At 34.9% G+C, this 24,256-nt stretch overlaps 1 protein-coding gene and 1 long non-coding RNA gene across 4 annotated transcripts in view; one reads left to right on the top strand and one right to left on the bottom strand.

Moving 5' to 3' along the window:
* Positions 1-24,256, top strand: part of LOC106156943 (integrator complex subunit 8-like) — a 40,845-nt gene that overhangs the window by 3,078 nt on the left and 13,511 nt on the right. Inside the window, exons 8-26 of one of the 3 annotated variants that reach the window (XM_087011242.1) lie at positions 178-270; positions 494-640; positions 756-847; positions 1,159-1,291; positions 1,736-1,800; positions 2,288-2,454; positions 2,775-2,893; positions 3,248-3,358; positions 3,589-3,796; positions 4,167-4,276; positions 4,793-4,877; positions 5,255-5,385; positions 5,886-5,945; positions 6,301-6,362; positions 6,816-6,934; positions 7,262-7,416; positions 11,472-11,610; positions 12,021-12,064; positions 12,443-13,283. In XM_087011242.1, coding sequence (XP_086867368.1) covers positions 178-270; positions 494-640; positions 756-847; positions 1,159-1,291; positions 1,736-1,800; positions 2,288-2,454; positions 2,775-2,893; positions 3,248-3,358; positions 3,589-3,796; positions 4,167-4,276; positions 4,793-4,877; positions 5,255-5,385; positions 5,886-5,945; positions 6,301-6,362; positions 6,816-6,934; positions 7,262-7,416; positions 11,472-11,610; positions 12,021-12,064; positions 12,443-12,559 — 2,157 coding nt within the window. In that variant the 3' untranslated portion in view covers positions 12,560-13,283. Of the gene's footprint in view, positions 1-177; positions 271-493; positions 641-755; positions 848-1,158; positions 1,292-1,735; positions 1,801-2,287; positions 2,455-2,774; positions 2,894-3,247; positions 3,359-3,588; positions 3,797-4,166; positions 4,277-4,792; positions 4,878-5,254; positions 5,386-5,885; positions 5,946-6,300; positions 6,363-6,815; positions 6,935-7,261; positions 7,417-11,471; positions 11,611-12,020; positions 12,065-12,442; positions 13,284-24,256 lie in introns of those variants that run through there. The other 2 variants (XM_087011240.1, XM_087011241.1) reach the window with 2 other exon arrangements.
* On the bottom strand, positions 14,684-23,977 carry LOC147762678 (uncharacterized). The gene is made up of 2 exons (XR_015333925.1): positions 22,958-23,977; positions 14,684-15,857 (listed from the first exon to the last, which is right to left on the bottom strand). It is a non-coding gene; the product is annotated as an uncharacterized LOC147762678 (long non-coding RNA).

Genomic DNA, 24,256 nt, shown 5'->3' on the forward strand with positions numbered 1-24,256 from the left:
TTGATGGTGGTGGAAGAAATAATGATAACAATTAATGATAAAATATTGTAATTGTTTTAAACTAAGTAGGTGTCAGTAATATTAGTTTCTTTGTCAGTGTTCCCAAGAACATTCGTACGTACAAATTTTTTTTTTTATTTAGACTTATTTGCAGTGATATTTTAAACTCTTTTGCAGATTTGTTATGACTTGGGTTGCTATCATTTCTTCCATGAGAACTATCAACAAGCACATGCCATGTTCACCAAATCATCTTCATTGTTACAAAAGGTAAAGTCGTATGTTGTGTCATCTTGTTTTTTATTGGTCATTATCACTGATTCCTATTTCCTGTCACAAAAGGTATGGGGTTATAATTGTGTCATATGTGTGATCCCTATATTTGGTAATTACCACTCCCCTTTCCATCCACCAGAGGGGGTAAGCCAATACTTCTGTAGGATAGAATGTTCATTTTGTGAAGAACTCAAACGTTGCATTATGTTATTAACAGGTGGTCAATCCACACTTCTTGAGACTTGACCGGTCACGATTAAGTGGCTACTGCAGCGCCTGTAATGCTCTTCTGAACATGGAGGTCAAATCTGATGCCCCTACGCTACAAGAAAGAGTGGAACAATGTAGGAAAAACAACTTTAAGGTGTGTATTTTTTTATTTAAGAATCTTTCTAAAGAAACATCAAAATCTTTACTTTCCATTCGCTCTCTCTCTCAAAGCCATTGAAATCTTTAATGTTGATTTTCTTTTTACCCAGGGAATTGTTGAACTACTCCGAGAAGACAATCAGAAATCAGAGCTTTCAGTGCATTACAGAGTTTCAGTGGAAGAAGAAATACGAAAGTTAAAGTGAGTCCAATTGTTTCCAACATATTTTTGTTAATAAGTGAATTACTAAGATAATGATTTGTGTCCATACTTGAAACATAAAGAATCGTTTTTTGAATTATGATACCTAGGAGTGATTATTAGTGCACTTAATCACACTAATCAATTAATTAATCAATCAATCAATGTGAATAAGAAAATCATCACAACAGTTTAGAAAGTCTTATGTTCAGTAGAAATACAACCCTCTGTATCTGGACTAAATGGAATAATCCATTATTGTTATTGTTTTGTTGTTGTTGTTTTTGCTATTATTATCATTGTTATTTCAGTAATTTGCCACTTCTGTTCCAAGTGTGTACATGTAATATCATCAGACAGGTTCTGGAGGGCAAGGCCATCCTCTCTCCCTATCTGGACATGTTGGAGGGAGAAAGTGAAAGTAATCTGCAGTTGATTTTAGAGGTAATGTTGTCTTCTATATATGTCTTCCTATCTGGATATGTTGGAGGGAGAAAGTGAAAGTAATTTGCAGTTGATTTTAGAGGCAAGTTTATTATATTTTATGAGAGAATTTTAAATTTTTTTTGTGATTTTTCTGTTGCCTCATCTTGATATGCAGTAGTCAATAAGACAATTTTACTAGGCACAGTTATTTTCTTTCTTTGTTTTCATACTCTAGACCTAGACAAGCATGCTAGAAATCTACTGTATTTTATTTTATAAGAAAAATAATGAAAGCCAAGGGTCATCTTTGTGTTTTGTCTTGATTTAAGAAAAAATGACAAATCTTCTACTGATATTTGGGGTAAATTATATGGTATTATGGATGGAAAAGTTTCCTGTTTAACTTAGAAATGTTTATTCAATTTCCTAAGAATATATTGGTCATTGTTTTGTACATTTCAGATGTCATCAGAAGTTATCAAGAAGTGTTCATTTCCCAAGAAAACTAACCTCAAGTGTTTTCTCAGGTATTACCTCACAAATGTAATAGACAATAATGTCTGTAAAGTGTGTCATAGTCTTGTTAGCATTTCAAAAATTTTAGATGAAGCGAAAGAAGTGATGTAATATTTGGTAACTGAGTAGACATAAATGAACATAACAGCCATCTATTTGAAAATATAAATCAAATGTCAGCATCAAGTAAAAATGTCAGTGCCTTCCATGCTCTTATATATTGTATATCCATGGGATCCATCATTAGGTAATTATAGTTAGATGTATCCCTTTTTCTTTCCCCCAAAAACAGCATATTCAGCAAGGCAAATAATGTTCCCTTTCCTGTTCCCTCCATATGATAGCACAATTTTTTTGGTACTATTTTAATTAATATTTGCCCAGTGAAGCAAGGCTAAATTGTTATGCTCCTTGTGTCTAACTCCCTCCCTTTAGCAAAATCCCAAATCTCCAGTATATGTTGATATAGAACAAAATTGGGACCCCTTTTATTTGCAGTCATCTGTGCCAGAGCCTGCCTGCCTCTACAAACTTCACATCTGGTCTGTTGAAGTCTGATCTGAGACAGCAGTTTGACCAGAGAGAAGTAGAAGAACTGCGGTCCTATCAGCATGAAGATCAAGACTTAATGAAACTTGGACCGGCTCCTCATACGGAGCTAAATGGTTATTATTACCTGTAGTTTTTATGTTAAGATTTTTTTCTTGAATTGAAAAGGACTGTAGTTGGATGGCTACCTCTACCCAGAAAATATTGATAAATAAATGAATAATTATCTACATAAAGAAATTGATAAATGAAAATATTAGCAATTACTGAGATATGTAATTCAAATAATTTATTTGCATTTCTATTTGTATTTGATATTATTTTTTGTTTGATTGCTAATACCAAATATTATAAGAGAATATTGATAAAATATCACACAAATTGTCCAATCTGTTACATTTTTATAAAGATGTAATTTTTGTTTAAATTATTCCAGATACGTCCAGCCTGGAGCGCCAGGTGTTGATAACATATGAACCCAAGAAGTTGAAGGAACTTTTGGTAAAACTACAAGGAAAACTAACACGACAGCAGCTCATGGTCCTTAGTGATAAGGTAAATATTTTTCCTCATTTTTAAATTTGATCATTTGACCTGTCTCTATATTTCCTAGTTACCAAATTATGTATCGGGCTGAAACTTTGACTTCAATGTACTTATATTAACATACTTTATTATTTTTAAATAGATATATAAATAGAGCAGTTTGCTCAGTTAAATAATAATTGTATTCTTGTGGCAAGAGTCTCCCTGTTATGCTCTACCATTAATGCAGTGTTTGACCAAGCAGAGCAGTGTACTGTAAAATACCATATTCTAATACAGGAACAATAGTAAGGTATGTAGTTATTGAAGGTGGTGTGATAGTATATCATATCACAATAATATAATATTCCTATATTTCCCCAGTGGAAGGTATCCAGAGATATTCAGCGTGGTTTTGACAGCTTGGTGTCATGTCTAGACCAGGTGTATGGATATATATGTTTAGTCAAGGCTAAACAGTGTACTCAGATGAAGGTGAGCAAAAAAAGATTCTGAAGTTTGAGCGAAATTTTTTTATATCTCACTGTAATGTTAAGACTTCAACCCCAAGTTATGACACAAAATCAAAAGTTGGCAACTATATCATTGAAAAGGTGCATAATGTTGATGCAGTATATTGTTATTCTTCAAATGCAATTTGTTCATTAAAAACCCATAAACTTAGGAAACTTTATTGTAAAACAAACACCTGCTTATATATTCAGATGTTTCAGTCGGCACATGATCTTCTGCTGGCGTCGGATGCCTCGGTGAAGGACCTGTCTTACAAGTTGTCCAAATTAATTCGCTGGGAGATACTACAGGTGGACATCCAGCTGTTCCAGCAAGCAGACGGCTTTCTGGAGAGTTCCACGGTTCAGGACATCATGAAGAGGACCAAGACCTGCATCACCTCATTAAGACTGGACTCTGGTAATTTTGCAGGACATTTTGGGTTTTTATTGAAAGTATTTCTTTGATGATACTTTTTTGTACTGGATACTTTAAGTTTAAGTACTTTGGTTATTTAATTTAGTATATGTTATTTAGATTTTTCTCTCATCATGGCAGAGATTTTGAATTTTTTGTGAGACATTTTATTATTTTATCACTATATTTCTTTAGTAAGATTCTCTTTTTTATAAAAACATATTGGGTCATAATATTTACTAGACTAAGAACCAAAGTATCTAATTCAAAAACATAATAATCTAAAATATAAATTTTATCTGTGTCCATATGTTACCAGCAAGTCAATTTACGAAACCTGGTCTGTAAATAAATAAATAAGTAAATATTTCAGACATGTCGCCCAGCAGTGATATTGTGGGACACTGTGTGGCTTTCCTTCTCAACATCAAAGACTGGGATTATTTGGGGAACTTGGAAAACACCAACAGTGGATATATAGAGGTGGGTGTGGTCTTTGTAATACACCAACAGTGGATATATAGAGGTGGGTGTGGTCTTTGTTATACACCAACAGTGGATATATAGAGGTGGGTGTAGTCTTTGTAATACACCAACAGTGGATATATATAGAGGTGGGTGTGGTCCTTGTAATACACCAACAGTGGATATATAGAGGTGGGTGTGGTCTTTGTAATACACCAACAGTGGATATATAGAGGTGAGTGTAGTCTTTCCTAGTGCATCCTTTTCTGAGGTTTTTGGAAAATACTTTTCTCTTCTAAATCTTTGTGAAACCTTCCAGTTATTTTGACAAAAGATTTGAGTTTCCACAGAAATAGGCTTTTGAAAACTTTTTTTAGATTTATCAGAAAGGTGCTTTTTTGTGTGTATATGTATTGATGAAAGCCAAGGTAATTGACATTCTGATAATTAAAAATAAAATCACTTTTTGCAATATTCTTATCTTGATTTAAGGTAATTAAATAAATTAAAATGTTTTCCTGTCATATTTTTTAGTTTGGTCGTCTGCTGTCCCTGCTGTGTAAAGAACTGCCCAATATGAAGGAGAGCAGGAAAGCTGCCAGGGAGGTCTGGGAGGCAGGTGAGTAGAAAATAGATCAATTTGACAATGCTGAACATGGAAGTGCTGCAGTATCTTTGTACTGTATCAGACACAACTATAGGGAATCCTTGTTTTTTAACTTCTCTTTTTTTTCTTTTTTTAAAGGGAAATATCCAGGTTAATATGGTATACCAATGGTAAATATCTAGGTATGACTTAGCAAAGTCAATTGTGACAATTCAGTAGGGGGAAACAAACCTGTTGAATGTCATTTATGAGATGAAAACACAATTTCATATTTATGTGGAAACTTCTCTTAACAAATTTGGTTGAAACATCAGTTCTCGAAGAGAAATGTTAGGGAAGGTTTATCATACAAATTTAAGTTAACCAATTTTTTTTTTTTTTTGTTCCAGTTTTGCAGATATTCACAACCACTGAGCAGCAGAAACGTAGCAGCAGTGGTGCTCCCAGTTCGATGAAAAGAGAATCCAACTTAGGCCTTATATCTAGGGCACATTTTGTTCAGTTCATACAGAGAATTAAGGTATTGGGTGGACATTAATTAATCCACCTGGATCAGTTTTTTTACATGCATTGTTATGTCCTTGTTATATTAGAAGGTGTCTTATCTTGGAATAACCAGGTCATTTTGGAGAAAAAGGCAGGATGTGGGATTGTAATGAGTACAGTGATAATCTTGTCTAAAAACAGAATTATGTTACACTCTTGGAAAAAAAAAATCATAAAGTTTTCCTACAGATTATCAGTTCTGTGATTCCCATAAGTTAAACTAAGCTAAAGTGCTATATTCAATCAGATGAGGCATCCTTCAAAACACTGTGCAGAATTTGACCTGATACCAGTGAAAGAGGCATACATATGAATTAGCGTACAAATAAATATTTATATATGTACAACAAATAATGTTACGAGGTCTCACAATAGCAATATTTAACATTATATGAATATGAGTGTATGACATAGAAATAGAACAATATTTATTTAAAAAATAAGAAGATAAGTTTATACAATCAATAATTTCAGGATCCTGTAGTGCTCTCTGCTCTGGTGTCTTGTGTGACAAAGTTATATAATCTACTCAAGGTAAGGACTTGTTCTACTTACTAATTGTTTGAAAACTGATAATTGGTGTTAGATGGGGCAGAAACAATGTTACAATGTTGAAAAACAAAAGCTTTGATTTCTAGTTGTTTTATTGAGATTAATTTGTTTAATAATTTATTTATTTATTAATTTAATATATGTGACTCATAGTTATTCATTAATTATTATTTGTAGTTATTATTTTTTTTATTGAAGGAATAATTTTCATAATTTTCCTTATTTATTTATTTATTTAAAAGATTATCTCTTAGCAAGTTCAGTAGATATTGAATGGAATTATGAAAGATGTTTCAATCTCAGACAGTATTGTTTTAACAAAATCATATAATTCCAGAATGACCTAACCAGTGAGATCTCCAGTGACTATGTCACCATGTGGCCCACGGCTTTGGGAAGGTAAGTGACACGTGACTGGAGGTATTGCAATCGACTGTTTGTGCGTGGGGGGTATACTAATCACCTTGTCTGTAGTGTTTTAGTACTCACCCTCTGTCGTGGCTGCAGATTATTAATGTGCATATTTGAGCAGAGAATCATGTCATGATTTAGCCGTAGACGTATCTTTGAATATTGAGTGAAAAAACAATCTGTAACCCTGGTAGAAGGTTATGTTTTAGAGCTTTGGGTGCAATGCTAATCTGCAACATTGACCTTAGTTCTAAAAATATTGTCTTGTAGATTTTTTGTCATTGGAAGAGTAAGAATTGGCAGATTTGTCACTGACTTCAAGCCCATAGATAGTGATCCTAAAAAAATCATAAACAAAAATAACATAACAATAAACCTCAAATTTGTGCACAATAATTTTTTAATTAATTTTGGTCAAAACTGTGTGCATTTATCTTGTAGCTCAAGTCAGTTGAACCTCCCGGCAGTGTCAGATGCAGTGACAACATTGATGCAGCATGCTGTCTTTGTGAATTCAACACAACCTTCTTGGCTCAAGACGCAGGCAGATTTACATTTTGGTGAGAGTTTTGTCGATGCTTGTCTTTTTCAATTAATTGTGTCTGTATAATCAGAATTTTATCTCTTTCATCCAAAACTGAAACTTATGACAAAAATTATGCCATCTGAATTAATTTTGTAGTTAAATTAATTTGAAAGGTTATGAAATCATGCTTAATTAGTAAATACTATTTATCTAATATTACATTTGTATACTCGATTAAGAGTACAAAACATTTGCGGAACACCCCATTAACTTTTTTCTTCATAATGTCAAAATCATCTCTGCAGCAGTTTAATTCCAATCAAACTATATATATTCAGTGAAGTATTTCAATCATTCCCAGCACATGCCCAGTATTCTGGTGCCATGCACTGTTACATGGAGGCAGCCTTGGTGGCGTCAGACTATTTCTCCCGTCCTGTCCCCAAGACCATCCTTGATGACCAGGTGTACAAGAGGCTCATCAAGAGCTGCAACTATCTCCAGTGTTACACCCAGGTAGGGGGCTTTAATAGGACAGTTTTTAAAATTCAGGATGGAAAAAAAAACAACTAATTAAAAGCTGAATTAAAAACCCACATTATAATACTCAATTCTATAGACAAAAAATTCTATAGATAATATCTTAATATCCTCTCTTCTTGACTGTGCTATTTCTGCTTCCATTTTGAAAGCTAAAATCTTTCCTTGCCAATTACAGTTTAATTGTAACTTAATTCCTCTCTTACATGCTGTAAGTGAAACTCTGATAATGATCTGTTCTCTTACTTCTCGCTTCCTTTACAGGAAAAAAAAAGCTTTTTTTTTTTCTCAAACCACAACACTCCATTAAATTACCTACACTCAAGGATAATATTGTATTATTTAACATTTTTGAAATAATTCTAAGCATGATCAAAACAAACCTTTACCTAACTTAAACTAGAACGCAGACCTCCGCCAAGGCAGTGTTTTTTATTATTAATGATTATTGATTGATTATTGATCCAGATCACTACCAAAAACTAATCATCTCTTCCTCGGCCCACTTCTGACAGTTCCTGAAAATTTCATCAAAATCGCTCCATAACTTTTGGAGCTATGTTGATGACAAACAAACAGGGGTGAAAACATAACCCCCTTGGCGGAGGTAACAACACTGAAATCACAGTGCCACACATGTACATGTACAAGAGTTTGAAGTGAAAATATCTAGGTATTATGTACAAGTCTCTCTTGAACTTAGTCTTGAAGATATCACTGCACATAAACAAATATAAACCCTGAAACCACTATATCTTACATGTACAATAGTTTAAAGTGGAAATTTCTAGGTATTTCATACAATTGTTATAATAATTGAGACTGCACATTTTACTGAAATTTGATACTATAACAATACTTTAAGCATGCTGACATATTTTTTGTTATTTTTCAATTATATGCATATAACATCACAATCTATGTACACGTAATGCAAAGCTAATTAACATAGCACATACCTTTCACATCTACTTTGATTTTAACTTTAATTTATTCTCTCATCTACAACATCAACTGCATATAGAAAAACGCAAAATTTCAAAAAAGTTGCCCATGGCTAAAAAGTTCTTTTGATAATTATTTCTAAGATATGTACAAATTAAAATCTGTGTAAAAAGATAACAACACAGACCCGTGCACAAGAGAGTAGCTTGAATAAATCCACTCTGCTACCCCTGTTTATCTGTTCAAGTTGATCAGTATATGAAGATAATTATTACCTCAAGTTTATATAATAGTTTATATCATAACATATGCACAGAATACATTGTAAGACCAGGGATATATGGGTGGATAGTTCCCCAGTATCTAGTATATGTATTTGATCACTTTACCATCTTCAACTGTTACAATGTGTCCCTGATGATCCACCAGGAATACATAGCCACTGATTGGCTGACACACACCTGTGATGTGATAAATAAATGTGCCATCAGATTTGATCTTCACAATCCTCCCTGTGTCTCCAATGTAGATGTCACCATTGTTGTCAGTACAGACACAAGATGGATGTGTTAACTGACCAATACCAGTGCCTGGGATGTCAACTTTGCTATAGATGAATTTCTCTTCCTCTTTGCTGTTTAACCCCAATAAACAGTGATTGCCAGGAAAAAGTAAGAACACATTCTTCTCCTTGTCAACTGCCATATCTGAGGGTGCTTTACCTTGCATCCATGTGAACTTGTCACTAGGGACAGACAATTAACCAATATAATCATGGGTTTGATATTTCACTTTGAAATATGTTTGTCTTACCAATGTTCTATTATTAATCCCTAAAAGACATGCAAAATCTCCACTTGAAGCAACCAGAACATGTTGACGGAAAGTATTTTTTAGGGAACCAGATTGAGGAAGAGAAAGTTCAATAACTCGACTTTGATATGGGGGATCTGGAGAGTAAGATACAAGCAGACTGGTGTCTTTCGCTACAGCCAATTTATGGGGTTTCAAGTTTTTCTTCTGGAGGTCAAAATGCCTCAGAAATTTCCCCTTTGTTGTATATGTTTCTACCTGATCATGTGCAGAATCCAGGACAAAGATGTCTCCAGTGCTGTTCTTGGCTATACTTGTGTACGAACAATCTTTAAATGATTTACTATGTTCCAGCTGATACTCTGAGACTTTCTCTGCTCTTCTATTGGTCCAACTGCTGCCCCATTTCTCAATGATTAACCAATTTCTTTTGGCTAGGGGCTCATCAGTGGTTCTTTCAGATTCTGCACCATTATACCTCTGAAGTGTTCCCATCAAGGTCCTGATGTCCTCTTCTTTTGGGGTGCTCTCATGGTAGAGAACTTTCAGGGGATCTCGAAGTCGAGGATCAGCATTGCTGAGTTGCATCTCTGCATACTGCTTCTTGAGCAATTCTACTTGGTTTGATTCTATGTTCCTGCTTTGCTGGATGTTGATGGCTTCTGAGTACATCTCCTCTGTAAGCTTGTGTTGTCTGCTGACTGTATTTGTGTATTTTGCTAGTTCTATTAGCTTTTCTTTCAACAAATCATCAGTTTCTTTGATTAATTCTTCACATCGGGCATCAGTGAGGACCTTAATTTGGTGTGCCTGTTGTTTGATTCTCTGGTGGATTTCTCTCCTGTTGAACATATATTTGATCTTTTCTTCTTCACAGGTTTTTAATTCTTCTTTCAGTTTTAACACACATTGACTAAACTGTAAAACAATTGTAGTAAGCTCTGAAAATGGCATAGAATTGTCCTGATCTTCAAGAGCAGCATCTGTTATTAAGCCTTCTTTTACAACCTTCAGTGTGTGACCTTCGTTGAGGTCATCATGGAAACTTTTACAGCAGTCACATATGTACTGGCGACACTCTTGACAGTGATATGTGCTGCTGTCACCACCACACAGGTCACATGACCAGACATCTGCCTTGGTGCTCTGAACTTCTGCCATAAACAAATTGTGAGGAAGTTGTTGGAGACCACCTTTAGGCGTGAGTGTCTTCCGTCTGCAAACAGGACATGAAAATGTGTCATTATGACTGCCATTGCTGGTGACATGGAGCTGCAGACATCTGAGACAAAATGTGTGGTGACATGGCAGAACCCTGGGGTCTTTATATTCCTCCAGACAGATGTGACATGTCACAAAACTGCCAGAAATATCTTCCTCTCTGCCCCCAGTAGCCATCTTGGATATTCTTAGTCTGATGATTCAAGTTGACTGTTTCAATGTAAGAAAATACTGCAACAATTTAGGGAAATACTGCAACAATGTATCAGAGTACTGTATCAATGTTTCAGAATATCAGAATACTGCATCAATGTATCAAACTGTTTGATTACATCAGCATTTACTGTATGAGGAAATAGTATTTCCAGATGTTAGAAAATTTCCAGCTTTCGTTTCTGTTGCACATGTGCCATGACCTCAAGCTTTGAGAAGAAAAGTTCATTGGAACATACGTGCAGTGAAAGTTTACAGGCTCTCATCTGAAAATGGTGTAAAATACTGTATAGTAAAGTCCTCAGTGATATAACTCCTGTAAATCTACAGGTAATTGTCAGATTAAGCTGCATATTTATCATCTTATCACATTCATCTCTCATGAACACTTAACCTCTGTCTTAGGAGTCATCTCTAATTACAGTGTGATTTCTATTTATATCTATGTAGGCCACTAAGGTCACAGAGTTACACAGTACAGCCTGAAGTCAGTCAGCTAAATCTTTGTCACTTAATTAACCAAATCAAATGCCACTATATACATTCAAATAGCACATTAAAACATGTAAGCATTTGTAATGCCTGTACTAACATTTACTATTTACATAACATGGATTTTTTTGTAACAGACCTGTCTAAAAAGCTTTTTATGTTAAAATTTGCTTTCTGTTCAATTCACCAGTATTCTGATAAATACCAGACATGTCATGATTACTTTTAGGAGTCAATACTGTGTCAATATAAACATTACGTACGTTACATTGCAGGCCACATTTATTCAATTCTTAAATCTTTTCAAGTTAATTCTGATAAATACTAGACATTGTCATCCCTTCCAGTCAGCTGTACTGTGTCAGTTTCTTGAGGAGGTGGACTACGTGACCGCCTTTCGCTCCTTCCAGGAAAAACACTGTCAGGATGCCATGGATGCTTACTATGACTGTATATGGGACGTCACCATTCTGGAGTTTCTGATTAGTATCCTTTGCCCAGTGTCCAGCATTAACCACTGGTCTGAGGCAGTTGACCAGTAGATTTGATATTGAACTAATATGAGCAAAGAAAAGATAACCGTAAAGTTGCTTCAGATTTTTTTCCATTTTTTTAAATTTTATTTATTTGTTATTATTTTTTAAAATTAATTTGTTAAAATTACTTAATTTGCCTGCCCTCTCAAAGTAGCTAAATGGTCTTTAGTTTCAGTTATTTTATTGAAAATGAACCCAGTCTGTTACAGGGATCATATCACAGGCTTCATATTTCAGTGCAGCTTGAGCTTATCATATCAGATTTCAGATAATTTAAGGTATGGGGAATATGGTTTTCATATACATTGTTATAACATAAGTGCATTTTGCATCTATTAAAAAACCTTTAACAATTGCCAGATCTTCATGCCAAGAAGGGAGAACTTGAGAAGAAACAAAGAGCTGTAAGTAACTAATAATTTCTAAACCCCTCTTAACTGGACAAGTCTCTAATTTATATTTTTATTTATATTACCCAATGTAAAAGTTTATATTACGATTACCTTAAGTTTTATATTTTGTAATAAAATTTATATGTATTTTTTAGGTATTTATAATTATATTATAAAAAATCATAGTTAAAATTGTCACATTTTATTACACAAAGTCATAGTTTATATTACCATTACCAAAATTTTATATTTTCTTATAAAATATTTATTCTTTTTTAGATATTTATAATTATATTACGTAAAGTCATAGTTAAAATTGTCACACATTTCTCAGATAGTTTGCGCAATTTCATACATTTTTGTGATACATATTTCATCCTTTTTTTTCAGTTGCATGCCATTGGTCAGTTGGAATTGAACAGCAGCAAGTCAGAGGATATTCTAGTTCTAGCCAAACAGAAAAGAATGCAGAAATTCCTCAGGACATTAGCCAAGCACTATCTATGAGAGAGAGCAGTGTGTGTGTGTGTGTGTGTGTGTGAGAGAGAGAGAGAGAGAGGGAGAGGCCACATATATTGTGTCGGAGAGAGAGAGAGAGAGAGAGAGAGAGAAAGCAGATTTATGTTCTTTAAATGAAAAAAAAGAAAAAATATCAAACTATATGAAGAAAGTGAGAATGTGTGAAAAATATTTTATTCTAGGCAATATTTTGTTCTAGGCAATAGCTGTTAAAAAACAGAATTCCTCAACAGTTTAAAAAGAGGAAATAGTGTTTGATGAAACAAGGTGAAAATGTGATAATTTAAAGGCTAAAATGGACAGCTACTGTTTGGTATTTCTGGTGCACCTTGGGTCTCATGACCTTCATTAGTATGTAGTACTATTCCTTTATTGGGTTATCAATTTCTTTGTAGACAAAATATCTCACAATGGTCTTCACAAAATACAATTAAATTTCCAGGAATGACAGTTGTTGAATGTTTAGGAGCAAAAAAAAAAAAAGTCGAAGTCTGGGTCTCCTTAAAATTAAAGGATTTTACAGAATTTTTGCCTTCTTTTCTATGGCAGACATCTGTGCTCATGCTGCACTTCCTAGTATTGCATTGCTTGGAATCCATACAACAGAACTTGTAATTTTGAGCTGAATTGAAATAAAAGGAATTCTGTCAGTCAGCATCCATACCTTTGTTGTAAGAAAAAATTAACTGAAATAAAAGAAATTCTCTCAGCATCCATATCTTTGTTGTAAGAAAAAAAATATTTCAAATTTGTCTTTATTTAAAGGGAAATAATCCATGTCCATATAGTTACATATCTTACAAATAATTTAAATAGTTGACACCTTTAACAATTTGCATAAATACAAAAATGAAAAGAAAAACTGCTACAGTGATTTATGGAAACAAAACTTGACAATCAGCAACATATTGTGTCTGTGCAATTTGTCTCCTTATAAATGAAAAATGTGATAATAAACGAAGCATAGCAATGTACTATAAAATACCATATTCAGTACAGGAACAAGACCACACATGCAGTTATTGAAGGTGGTATGATATCATATCATATCACATAATAATATTATGTTCTCCATATTTCCCCAGTGGAAGGTATCCACAGATATTCAGCGTGGTTTTGACAGCTTGGTGTCATGTCTAGACCAGGTGTACGGATACATATGTTTAGTCAAGGCTAAACAGTGTACTCAGATGAAGGTTAAGTGCCAGTTTTTTTAAGCACCAGACAAGTGCGGCAAGGTGGGGGTTCACAGAATTTGACCTTATTGGGCTGAAATACTTGCCTGAGGACCCTTTTAACTTCTGCCAAATGTTATGCCATAAAACTGTATTTCAAGGGATTTATGCCCAATTTTCTGTTTTTCCAGCTTTCGAAGCAGATTTTCAGTTATCATACACATCACTCATATATATGCTTATTATACTCTTATCTAGCAATATATTTACTATGTACATGTATGATGTATTTTGTTGATCAATATTCTTCCCCCCCAAGACTTTCAAACTAAAAATATAACCCACCTTGTCCACACTGTACCCACTTTTTTCACCCCACCCCCCAAAACTAAGTTTAAGCATGGCAATTTTCAGAGGGTCATATACCCACTAGTAGAGGTCCGATGGCTGTCAAACCTGTATGGGTTTGTAAAGGAACATTAAAAATATAAAGTACAAAGGAGATCCTCGTGGCCTTTTCTTTTGTTGGCGATATATTTTAATATTAAAATATCCGAAAATTGTAAAATTTGAATGGGTGTTGCTCTTGTCTTGGCCAGTAATACCTGCTCAATTACTCTAATCACGGCAGATATGAACAATAGACTTTACAAGAATAGGCAATTGCCCTAAAACAGAGCCCACCTTTGGGATTTAAACCGTCATATTCATATTTTGATGACTTGTGATAGAAATTTATGTAGCTTTGGTTAAGACATAAACCCTTTTCAACCTGCTACTTGGCCTCAAGTTTTTACCCTTTGCTCAATAGCTTCTATCTCGATTGTACACCTGGGAATGGTATTCCCCAGCTGTAATACTATAGCTTACAAAATTAATTAAAAATACTTTTAGTCTAATAAATTTAATTATTCAGAAAATAAAACGACAAACAACCCACATTTTTCTTACATTTAATCATATAAAGAAAACTGTTTTCCTTTAACTTTTCTTTTCATCTACTACTTCAACAATTATTGGACACAAGTGGGCACCAATCACACACACAGCTTTAAATCAATCAACAATGTTTCATTATGCATAATCATCTCTTTATTGGATCTTTAAAGTTTAAGTATAAATAAGCAAATTATTTGGAAGTGTAGCAAACAATTGAAATCTTCAAACTGGAAAATACTTATTACCAATAACTTAATAAATGGGTGGAAGGCATTGTAACTGCCATTCAAGACTACTCCTGTCACCCTTAACTGAATAAGACACCGACAAAGTTTTGACTCAAGATTTAAGTGAATGTTTCAAAAAAAAAAAAAGTACACTTGATTTTCATTCTACAAAAACATCAAAGTAATGCAAATCTATATTATCCAACTGAATCCCCTTCCTGGGAAGAATGAAGAAATAAGTTGAACTTATGTAATGGTGTAATTCATGGATTATTTTGCACTACTCAGGACCAGGAACATATATTGCTGCTTTCAAATATATAAGTCAAACTGATCTTTTGCTCCAAGGAATAAAAATATGATATTCAATATCAATATCTCAGTAAAATCTTATCCCATTTAAAGGTGGCATTCACGGATATCTTCAGTAAAATGAAACAGAAAAAAAGCAGCCATGATCCTAGGTTTCAAAAAAAAAAAAAAAAAAAGAACTCCGAACATTTATCATGGGACTCAACACCTAAGCGGCCAGAGGTCCGGGACACCTTGAATTGAATTAAAAAATGCGGAATTCCACGTTTCTGGGGCAAAAATTCATGTCTGAAAAGCTCCTTGTAAAAAAAGGTAATCGAAAAGTGTCAGTTTTCATCATTTAATGAAGCTCCCATAAATAACTTCCTCTTGGGGGATCTCCTTGCTACTTGCTTGGATCATCATGGCTGACATTAGCTATCTGTCAGGTCATTGGTGTCCTTCCACTGTAGATACAAATACTTGTTCAAAGTAGATAAACATCAAAAATACATTTTAGTTTGTTGGCCAGTAAGTCAATCCTCTTCACAAAACTTCTTTTTCGGGTGCTTGGATTAATCACTATTTTCTTTGCCATATATATCTGATTCCTGGCTGCTCTTTCTGACCAGTCTCCAAATTAACATCTTCTAGCTAAAATAACAACAAAAATTTATTCTTTAATCTATTGAATGGTTTTAATTTTCAACCAACAAAATTTACCATGAAACCCCATTTTAGGCTACAACTAAACTTTATTTCATATATATATATATATATATATATATATATATATATATATATATATATATATATATATTATTCATGTAATTGTGATATGATTGTTACCCTTTAAATCACTAGCAATGATCTATAAAAGCAGTATTATTTAGTTGTGAGGGTTCTGTAACTTGTTGCTCATACAAAAAAAAAAGTTTACACTGCTAACATGTACAGTACAATCATAAGCTCTTTTCACTTAAGTAATAACAAATTTGCTGTGGTTCTGAGGGTCAGATCTCGAGATAGCAGTATTTAGATGATGACTTAGCTTCACTTGTCTAATTACTATGCATATTTAATTCAAACAACACAGATATCATACCATTATCAACCTTCTGTCTGTATGAAAATTCGGTGTGTTAATTAATTATAAAGATGTGACGAATGTCAACCCAGCAGGCACACAACGTTGATTCAACGTTGAATCAACGTTGATTCTCAACGTTGAATCAACGTTGAATTTATGTTTGAAAACGGAAGTTTGTGTCAACGTTGAAAAGTCAACGTTGAATCAACGTTGAAAAGTCAACGTTGAATCAACGTTGAAAAGTCAACGTTGAATCAACGTTGGCAATTCAACGTTGTTTCAACATTAGAAATCTCAATTAACGTTGATTATATGTTGATTTAGCATTGATTATATCTTGATTTAACATTAAATAAAAGTTGAGACAAATAGCATTTTCAATGTCTTTATTTTGTCACTGCATAAAAGGAAAAATGCTGCTAATTTAAGTAGTTAAAATATACATAGTTTACAACATAGCAATAATAAATAAAAAACTAAGAACAACACTTTTTTTTTTACAAAACAAAGCTGCACATCGAATCTGAACTAACACAAAAATTGTAATTAATTATGCATGTACATAGTGGGGGGGGGGGGGATTTTTGCACACCTTAACCTAAATTATACTATACATTGTGATTTTTAAAGTAAATTATAATTCAAACATATCATTAATAATCATAATCACTAGTTCTGTAATAAATAAATCTTGAATAATGAATGAAAAAACATTGTTTTTTAGATGACAGAGAGTTCATTATAACAAAATTATAAATAACCATGCAGTAACTGTTTCAATTAAACTTGCATGCTGTCTACATACATGCAAACTCTGAAAAAAGAATTATGTATACCCCATAGATATAGATGTACAATAAAAAGACAATTACATGTGCACAAACACAAACCCCAGTATATTGTTGATGCTTTTGAATGAAATTACATCATGAATAAAATCACTCAATGAGTTGAACCAGTTTGGAACACTTGTGCTTTTGTCATATCCACACCACTAAGAAATGATACATCAGGCTCCTTGACAAGCTAATAATAATTAAAGGAATTAACAATGTAACAAGTACATCTACCAAATTAACAACAGCTCATTTAAATGTCAGGTAAAAACACAACATCCCTTCCTTTGTTAAAGAGAATTAAACTGTCCTTTCAAATATATGCTAATTGACAGTTCAGTCTTTAAATTGTCTTTTCAAACATTTGCAGAATAACAAATGAACTCCAACTATAATTATTCTAACCACATTGAAAATTCTCAAATCTAATCAACTCATATCAAACCCTACCCTCTACCAGGGCGACTGATAGATTTTTACGGATATTCACAGATATGTCTCTAGCTAGATTAGTCACTTGGAGCTTAAAATGACAATCTATCTAGCTAGAGACATATCTGTGAATATCCGTAAAAATCTATCAGTCGCCCTGGTAGAGGGTAATCAAACCCCATGTCCCTTTCACTACAATACTACAAATTCCACATGGTCTCTTTCTTTGTCTGCCTTTAAGTCACATTCAAATGCTCCCTTCACTTTAAAGGTTTCTCAGACGTGTCTGAATAATACTGTTTGTTTTGTGGTCCTCCACAAGAGCCTGAGACGCATTTTTTTTTCTTGGATTGCAGCATTCCCCATGTATTTTCATCAATGATATTACAATATGCGCCTGAATCTGGTAATACAGCTAGTACACTGAGATTAATGCCGCCTATCTCTATTTCCACCAAGTCTCAGTGTATATTGCATTGGTTACCCCACACCAAATGTAAATGCACTCCTGGATTATCATGTTCATAACTGTCATATACATGAATATTAGTTTCAGTTTTGCAGACTTGTTGCACGTTCCATGTTTTCTCAGTCGGGGTGGTTTCTACTTCGTTTTTTCATGTCTGAACTCGTGGTGTTTAGACTGAGTTGGTTTGTCAAATGACTTCGGTTTTTAACATACTCACAGTTTCTGGAGTTGCACTTTCATTAAAAGCGTTAACAGTCTATGTGTATCCATGTTTCACACCTGCAATATGTGGTACTTTTGTAGTATACCCCCCCACCCTGTAACTTTCTGTAACTTTCACTTTTCAAACAGCTTTTTACATTTTCTTGTTCATCTATGTCAAAGCTGTTGAAATAAAATGCTTTTGTAATTACCTGTGGACTTTTCATTAGTTTTAATCACGTTTAATCCAGCCCATTGAAATACAATGTTAGAATCTTCAATTTACACCCGCAGTCAATAACTTGCCGCGTTTTCGTTGGCTAACTCTAAGGTAATTTTATGTGAACAAGTAGCTCATAATAATTTCACAGAGGAAGTCCAAGTATACAATGTATCAATCCTATGTTCACATAAAATAAGGTAGAGTTAGCCAACGAAAACGCTGCAAGTTATTGACTGCAGGTACATTGTAAATTTTCACATTGTATTTCAATGGGGTGGATTAAACGTGATTAAAACTAATAAAAAGACCACAGGTAATTACAAAAACATTTTATTTCAACAGCTTTGACATAGGTGAAAAAGACCAAGTAAAAAAATGTTTGAAAAATGAAAGTTTCAGGAAGTTACAGGGTGGGGGGGTATACTACAAAAGTACCCAATATGTTTGGGAGAGTCATGAAAATATCTTGTACGGTAAAGTCTTGAAAATTTCGTCGTTCTTGAAAATTTCGTCGCCAGACGATTTTCCGCCGAGGTAATTTTTTTCCCTTTGAAAACTTCGTCGACCTTGAAATTGAGGTACTCAATAATTTTTGAAAAGTTCGTCACCAAATATGGCCGCGTTGCCCAGCTCAAACATGAAGGTAATGCGTCAGTTGATTCAAGACAATGATACGATCAGGATCTCATTGCCGATAACACTCTCAATGGGAGATAGGAACAATAGTGCGCTCCTGCGAGCGGTTGCTTACAATATAGGTGGTTAACATGTGAATTCCCGTTCTTAATTGCTGGAACGTCGGCCTTTTGTCTAAATAGTTTCATTACTATTACCTGGCTCAAGGTGCGTTATCAAGCCGGCAAACAGAAGTCACAGGCCGCGGCTTTGTCATTTGTAACGCCGTTATTGTTATCGGCGGCTGTGCTAAATGAGGAAGACACAATGAAAAAATCAAGATATTATCTCGAAGGGAAATGTACCCGTCACTTCTATTCATATCCATGTTCAATCTAGGACCTTTAACGATTACCTGCCTCGTACATGGAGATCGTTCGCAATGCGAATGGGACAAGATGGCAATTTTCATATCTTCAGCGGAGAATCTTTCGTGTAATATCGTCAAGAGATCGTTCGCAATCCAAACGAGACGAGAAGATAATTTTCATATTTGTAACGGACTCCGTTCGCGTAAGATCATCAGCGGGAGATCGTTTGCGATTCGAGAGAGACGAAAAGGCAATCTTCATATCTTCACCGGGAGATCGGCCGCGATGTAAGGGAGAATAAAATGCACTTTAAAGTTTTTATATTAGTTCAATGGAACTTCGTTCGTGGAAGATCGTCAGCAGGAGATCATTATTTTAACCCCCCTCCCCCTTTGAATTTTGTAAATAACATATATTTTTCGTTTTATCTTCAACCCCCCTGCTCCCGCTCACGGCATATCTTCAGCGGAGAATCGTCCGCGTAAGATCGTCAGAGGGAGATCGTTCGCGATCCGAGCGAGACGAAAAGGCAATTTTCATTTCATCATCGGGAGATCGTTCGCGATATAAGCAAGAATGAAATGCAATTTTCAAAATAGTTCAATGAACTTAGTTTGCAAAAGATCGTCAGCGGGAGACCATTATTCTAACCCTCCCCCTTTGAATTTTATAAATGATATATATTTTTCATTTTATCTTTAACCCCCCGCCCCCCCCCCCACTTCCCCGCTCACGGCATATCTTCGGCGGAGAATCGTTCGCGTAAGATCATCAGCACGAGATCGTTTGCGATGTATGCAAGAATGAAATGCAATTTTTATATTAGTTCAATGGATTTTAGGGAACTTCGTTCGCGGAAGATCGTCAGCGGAAAATCATTATTGATCTCTCCCCCCCCCCCCCCCCCCACACACACACACAAACACACACACAGTGACACACACTTGGGATTTAAAAAATTCATTTTCATTTTATCTTTAATCAGCCCGCCCTCCCTCACTCACGGTATATCTTGGGCGGAGAATCGTTCGCGTAATATCCTCAGGACTTTGTTCGCGTAAGATCATATCAGAGGGAGATCGTTCGCGATCCTAGCTTGACGTAAAGGCAATTTTCATATCATCGTCGGGAGATTGTTCGCGATGTAAGCAATAATAAAATGCAGTTTTCATATAAGTTCAAGGAACTTAGTTTGCAAAAGATCGTCAGTGGGAGATCATAATTCTAACCCTCCTCCTTTGAATATTATAAATAATATATATTTTAAAGTTTATCTTTAACCCCCCTTCCCCGCTCACGGCATACATGTATCGGCGAAGAATCGTTTGCGTAATATCGCCAGGACTGTCGTAAGATCGTCAGAGGGAGATCGTTCGCGATCCGAGCGAGACGAAAAGGCAATTTTCATATCATCATCGGGAGATCGTTCGCGATGTAAGCAATAATAAAATGCAGTTCTCATTATAATTCAAGGAACTTAAATTGCGGAAGATCGTCAGCGGGTGCAATTATTTTAACTCCCTGTAAATTTTTAGGAAGTTACAGATGGTAATTTTAGAAGGCCTGACACTCAATCCTGCGAAAAGCCCTGCATGCAACAAACGTTGCCAAGTGCGTATTTTTTTTAATATGTCGCGTCCAGGTTATGATGTAAGGAGGCAATTAGGCTTATCTTGATACTTCTCCTCCATCAGGAGGTATGTTTCTTACCGAGAAGATATTTTCTGGTACAGTAAGTTAAACTTAATCGAGATGCAGTAATAAATAGATTATTATTTACAACCAAAAAAACGACTTCGGAAGTAGTAATAAATATCCCACAATATAGGAGGGTCAAAGATAACAGACGCTAAGGATAAAAGCCCAAAGGCAGGATTTTTGAAAATTTCGTCATACCCAGGAGTCGGGGAGAGGTAATTTTGAAAAATTAGTCGGATTTACACAATTAAAAATATTAATTAATTTTTAAGCGACGAAATTTTCAAGACTTTACCGTACACGTCCCCCTGAATGCTACATCAGCGCGCGTCTCTTCTGACATGTATTTTTTAATTTTCTGTCTTTGTTCATTATTTCTTTTCGTCCGTTGGTTCTGAAACGATCAAACCTTTTCCGTCAGCAAATGATTTATCTCTCTCTTTCTCATCCTGCAAACTGTCTAGCCAGCGTGGCCCGTATTTCTCCGGACTTCTGTACGCTTCGAATTTCGTAATTTCACGTTTTTCCTCCATTTTCTCAAAGAAAGTTGGCTCGTAGTTTTGCACTAAAGTTAATCCTCGTCTCCAGTGTTGATACCTTCGAATTATATCGCATCACGAATCGAATCAATCAACGAATTGTATCAGTTTCATACGCCTGTGCTTCTTCGTATCCACAACTCTAAAAACGCTACATCCGGGTACTTGACCGGCTTGTCATAAAAAGCGGAATTTAAGAATAGCGGAACGAGTACTTAGCTCTTAAAAGTTAACAGTTCATTCAAATGTCAAGTCCAATTTATATCAAATAGTGCAAATATGATGAGGGGACTTTGAAGAAAAGAGAGAAAGAGAGAGATAAATCAAAATTGATCAAATGACGTTAGTTCAATGCATTCAACTCACTTGTCAATAAAAAAAAATAGACAAAAATTAAATAATTAAAATAATAAAATAAATAAAAAATAAAATAAATGACATCACCAAATATTGGCTTTTTTTTTTTTTTTTTTTTTTTTTTTTTTTTTTTTTTTTTTTTACAGACACAGATTTGTCTGTATAGGCTTCAAATAACTGTCACCTGCGGTCTGTCGTCGCGGTTGGCATGCATACTGTCTCAAGTTGAAATGCAAAAACTGAATCCATGTTGAATTAACATCTTTAACTAATTATAAGTTAATTACCTCCTGAATAGTCATTATGTTAACTTGAAATGCCAAAGTTGAATCAATGTTAAAACCTGACCAGAAAATCAATGTTGGGAGGAATAATTGAATCAATGTGAAAAATTTACTCAAACATCAACATTCAAAAATGCAAGTTGAATAAGGTTGAAATAGTGTAGGTTTCTCAACTCAATCTTACTTCAAAGTTGAATCAATGTGGACATGCCAACGTTGAATTTGTTGTCGTTGAATCAAAGTTGAATCAACGTTGAAATGCCAACGTTGAATTTGTTGTCGTTGAATCAACGTTGAATCAACGTTGAAATGCCAACGTTGAATTTGTTGTCGTTGAATCAAAGTTGAATCAACGTTGAAATGCCAACGTTGAATTTGTTGTCGTTGAATCAACGTTGAATCAACGTTGAAATGCCAACGTTGAATTTGTTGACGTTGAATCAACGTTGAATCAATGTTGAAATGCCAACGTTGAATTTGTTGTCGTTGAATCAACGTTGAATCAACGTTGAAATGCCAACGTTGAATTATGGTCGTTGAATCAACGTTGATTCAACGTTTATCAACGTCTCAACATAAATTCAACGTTGATTCAACGTTGAATCAACGTTGTGTGCCTGCTGGGAACTTTTTAATTACCTGGGCCCAACGAACTGAATATCTTGGCTTTGTCTTGATAAAAATTTGGATACACTGTGCATGAAAGCTCCCGCTTGGTCCGAGCAAGGAAAGTCCTACAATAATAACTTGGTTCGAAGAAGTAGTTGACGTGTTCTTGCAGCTCCCCAAAGTATCCATAGCATGTGACGATGCGCTGGACACACGACTGAGTCGAGCTCACTCTCCATTCCTCTGATCTGATGACATTGCCTCTCATTAGCCTCTCACTCTGCATGTAACTTTTAGCATCGGGAGGTGACCCCAATCATCTCAGTCGTATCTCCTGAGTATCGCACAACCTTTCCGTCTTTGTAACGGTCTACAGAACAACAAAGTATGCGCTTTGCTGCTTGAAATTCGGAAAATCTGCAGTGCATTCATCGCACGTTTTCCACCACTGCTACTTGAAACTGTCATGGCCGCCTACACGAATTTAGTTTCGAATGCATGTTTACCCCCGTATTTGAACTTAGCATATACTTAATATCCAGGAATCAATAAATAAAAAGTACAGAAGACTATTTAAGTTAATTAGTCCCTAAGTAACGTTGAAATTAACTTAAACATTCTTGAATGCAAATCGAAACTGTGGGAAGCAAAAATGTTTTACGATAATGTAGCCAGAAAATAGAAGAATTTGCGTCGCTGTTGCAAAATTTGTAGGGAAAAGGCCACGCCAGTGTTTTAATTTATGGTAGGCCCCTTGTCCATATTTTCAGTAAATATCAGTGATATTATCTAAGGTGCTCTACTAGTGGAGATATAAGGCTATTGACAGGGTGGGTATCTGCGGCAGTCATCAAGTGACCTCAAATAACCTCGGTAGTTTGTAACCATAGCAATGGATTTATGATATAAATCTCTGTCGTTATAAAGATTATATATCCATCTTTCAATTGTGGTATTGACCGAAGTAATGTATTGATCACTTGATGCACATTTGTGAAGCAAACTTCGATGAAAAATACACCACTCACACAGCTGAAAAGTGAGACGGGAGCCACGCGATCGAGGCAGTGAAATATGAATATGGCTGTATCTCGACAATAACGCAACGGAAAGCTTTAATATTTTACAGTTAAATTAAGGTCACAAAGGTGATTAACTGTGGGCAAAATGAGTGTATTCTGTGAGAACCCCACCTTGCCGCTTTTTGGCTGATTTGCCTGGTGGTTAGAAAAACTTGCACTTAAAAGGTGAGGAAAAAGAGATGTTTGTGTGTAATTTCTTGTCTTTGTCATATATAAACTCCAACCATAGGAACAAAACAAAAAGATC

This window comes from Lingula anatina, chromosome 4 (genome assembly GCF_051362555.1).
Source record: "Lingula anatina isolate TDL-2025a chromosome 4, LinAna3.0, whole genome shotgun sequence".
NCBI classification, from domain to species: Eukaryota; Metazoa; Brachiopoda; class Lingulata; order Lingulida; family Lingulidae; genus Lingula; species Lingula anatina.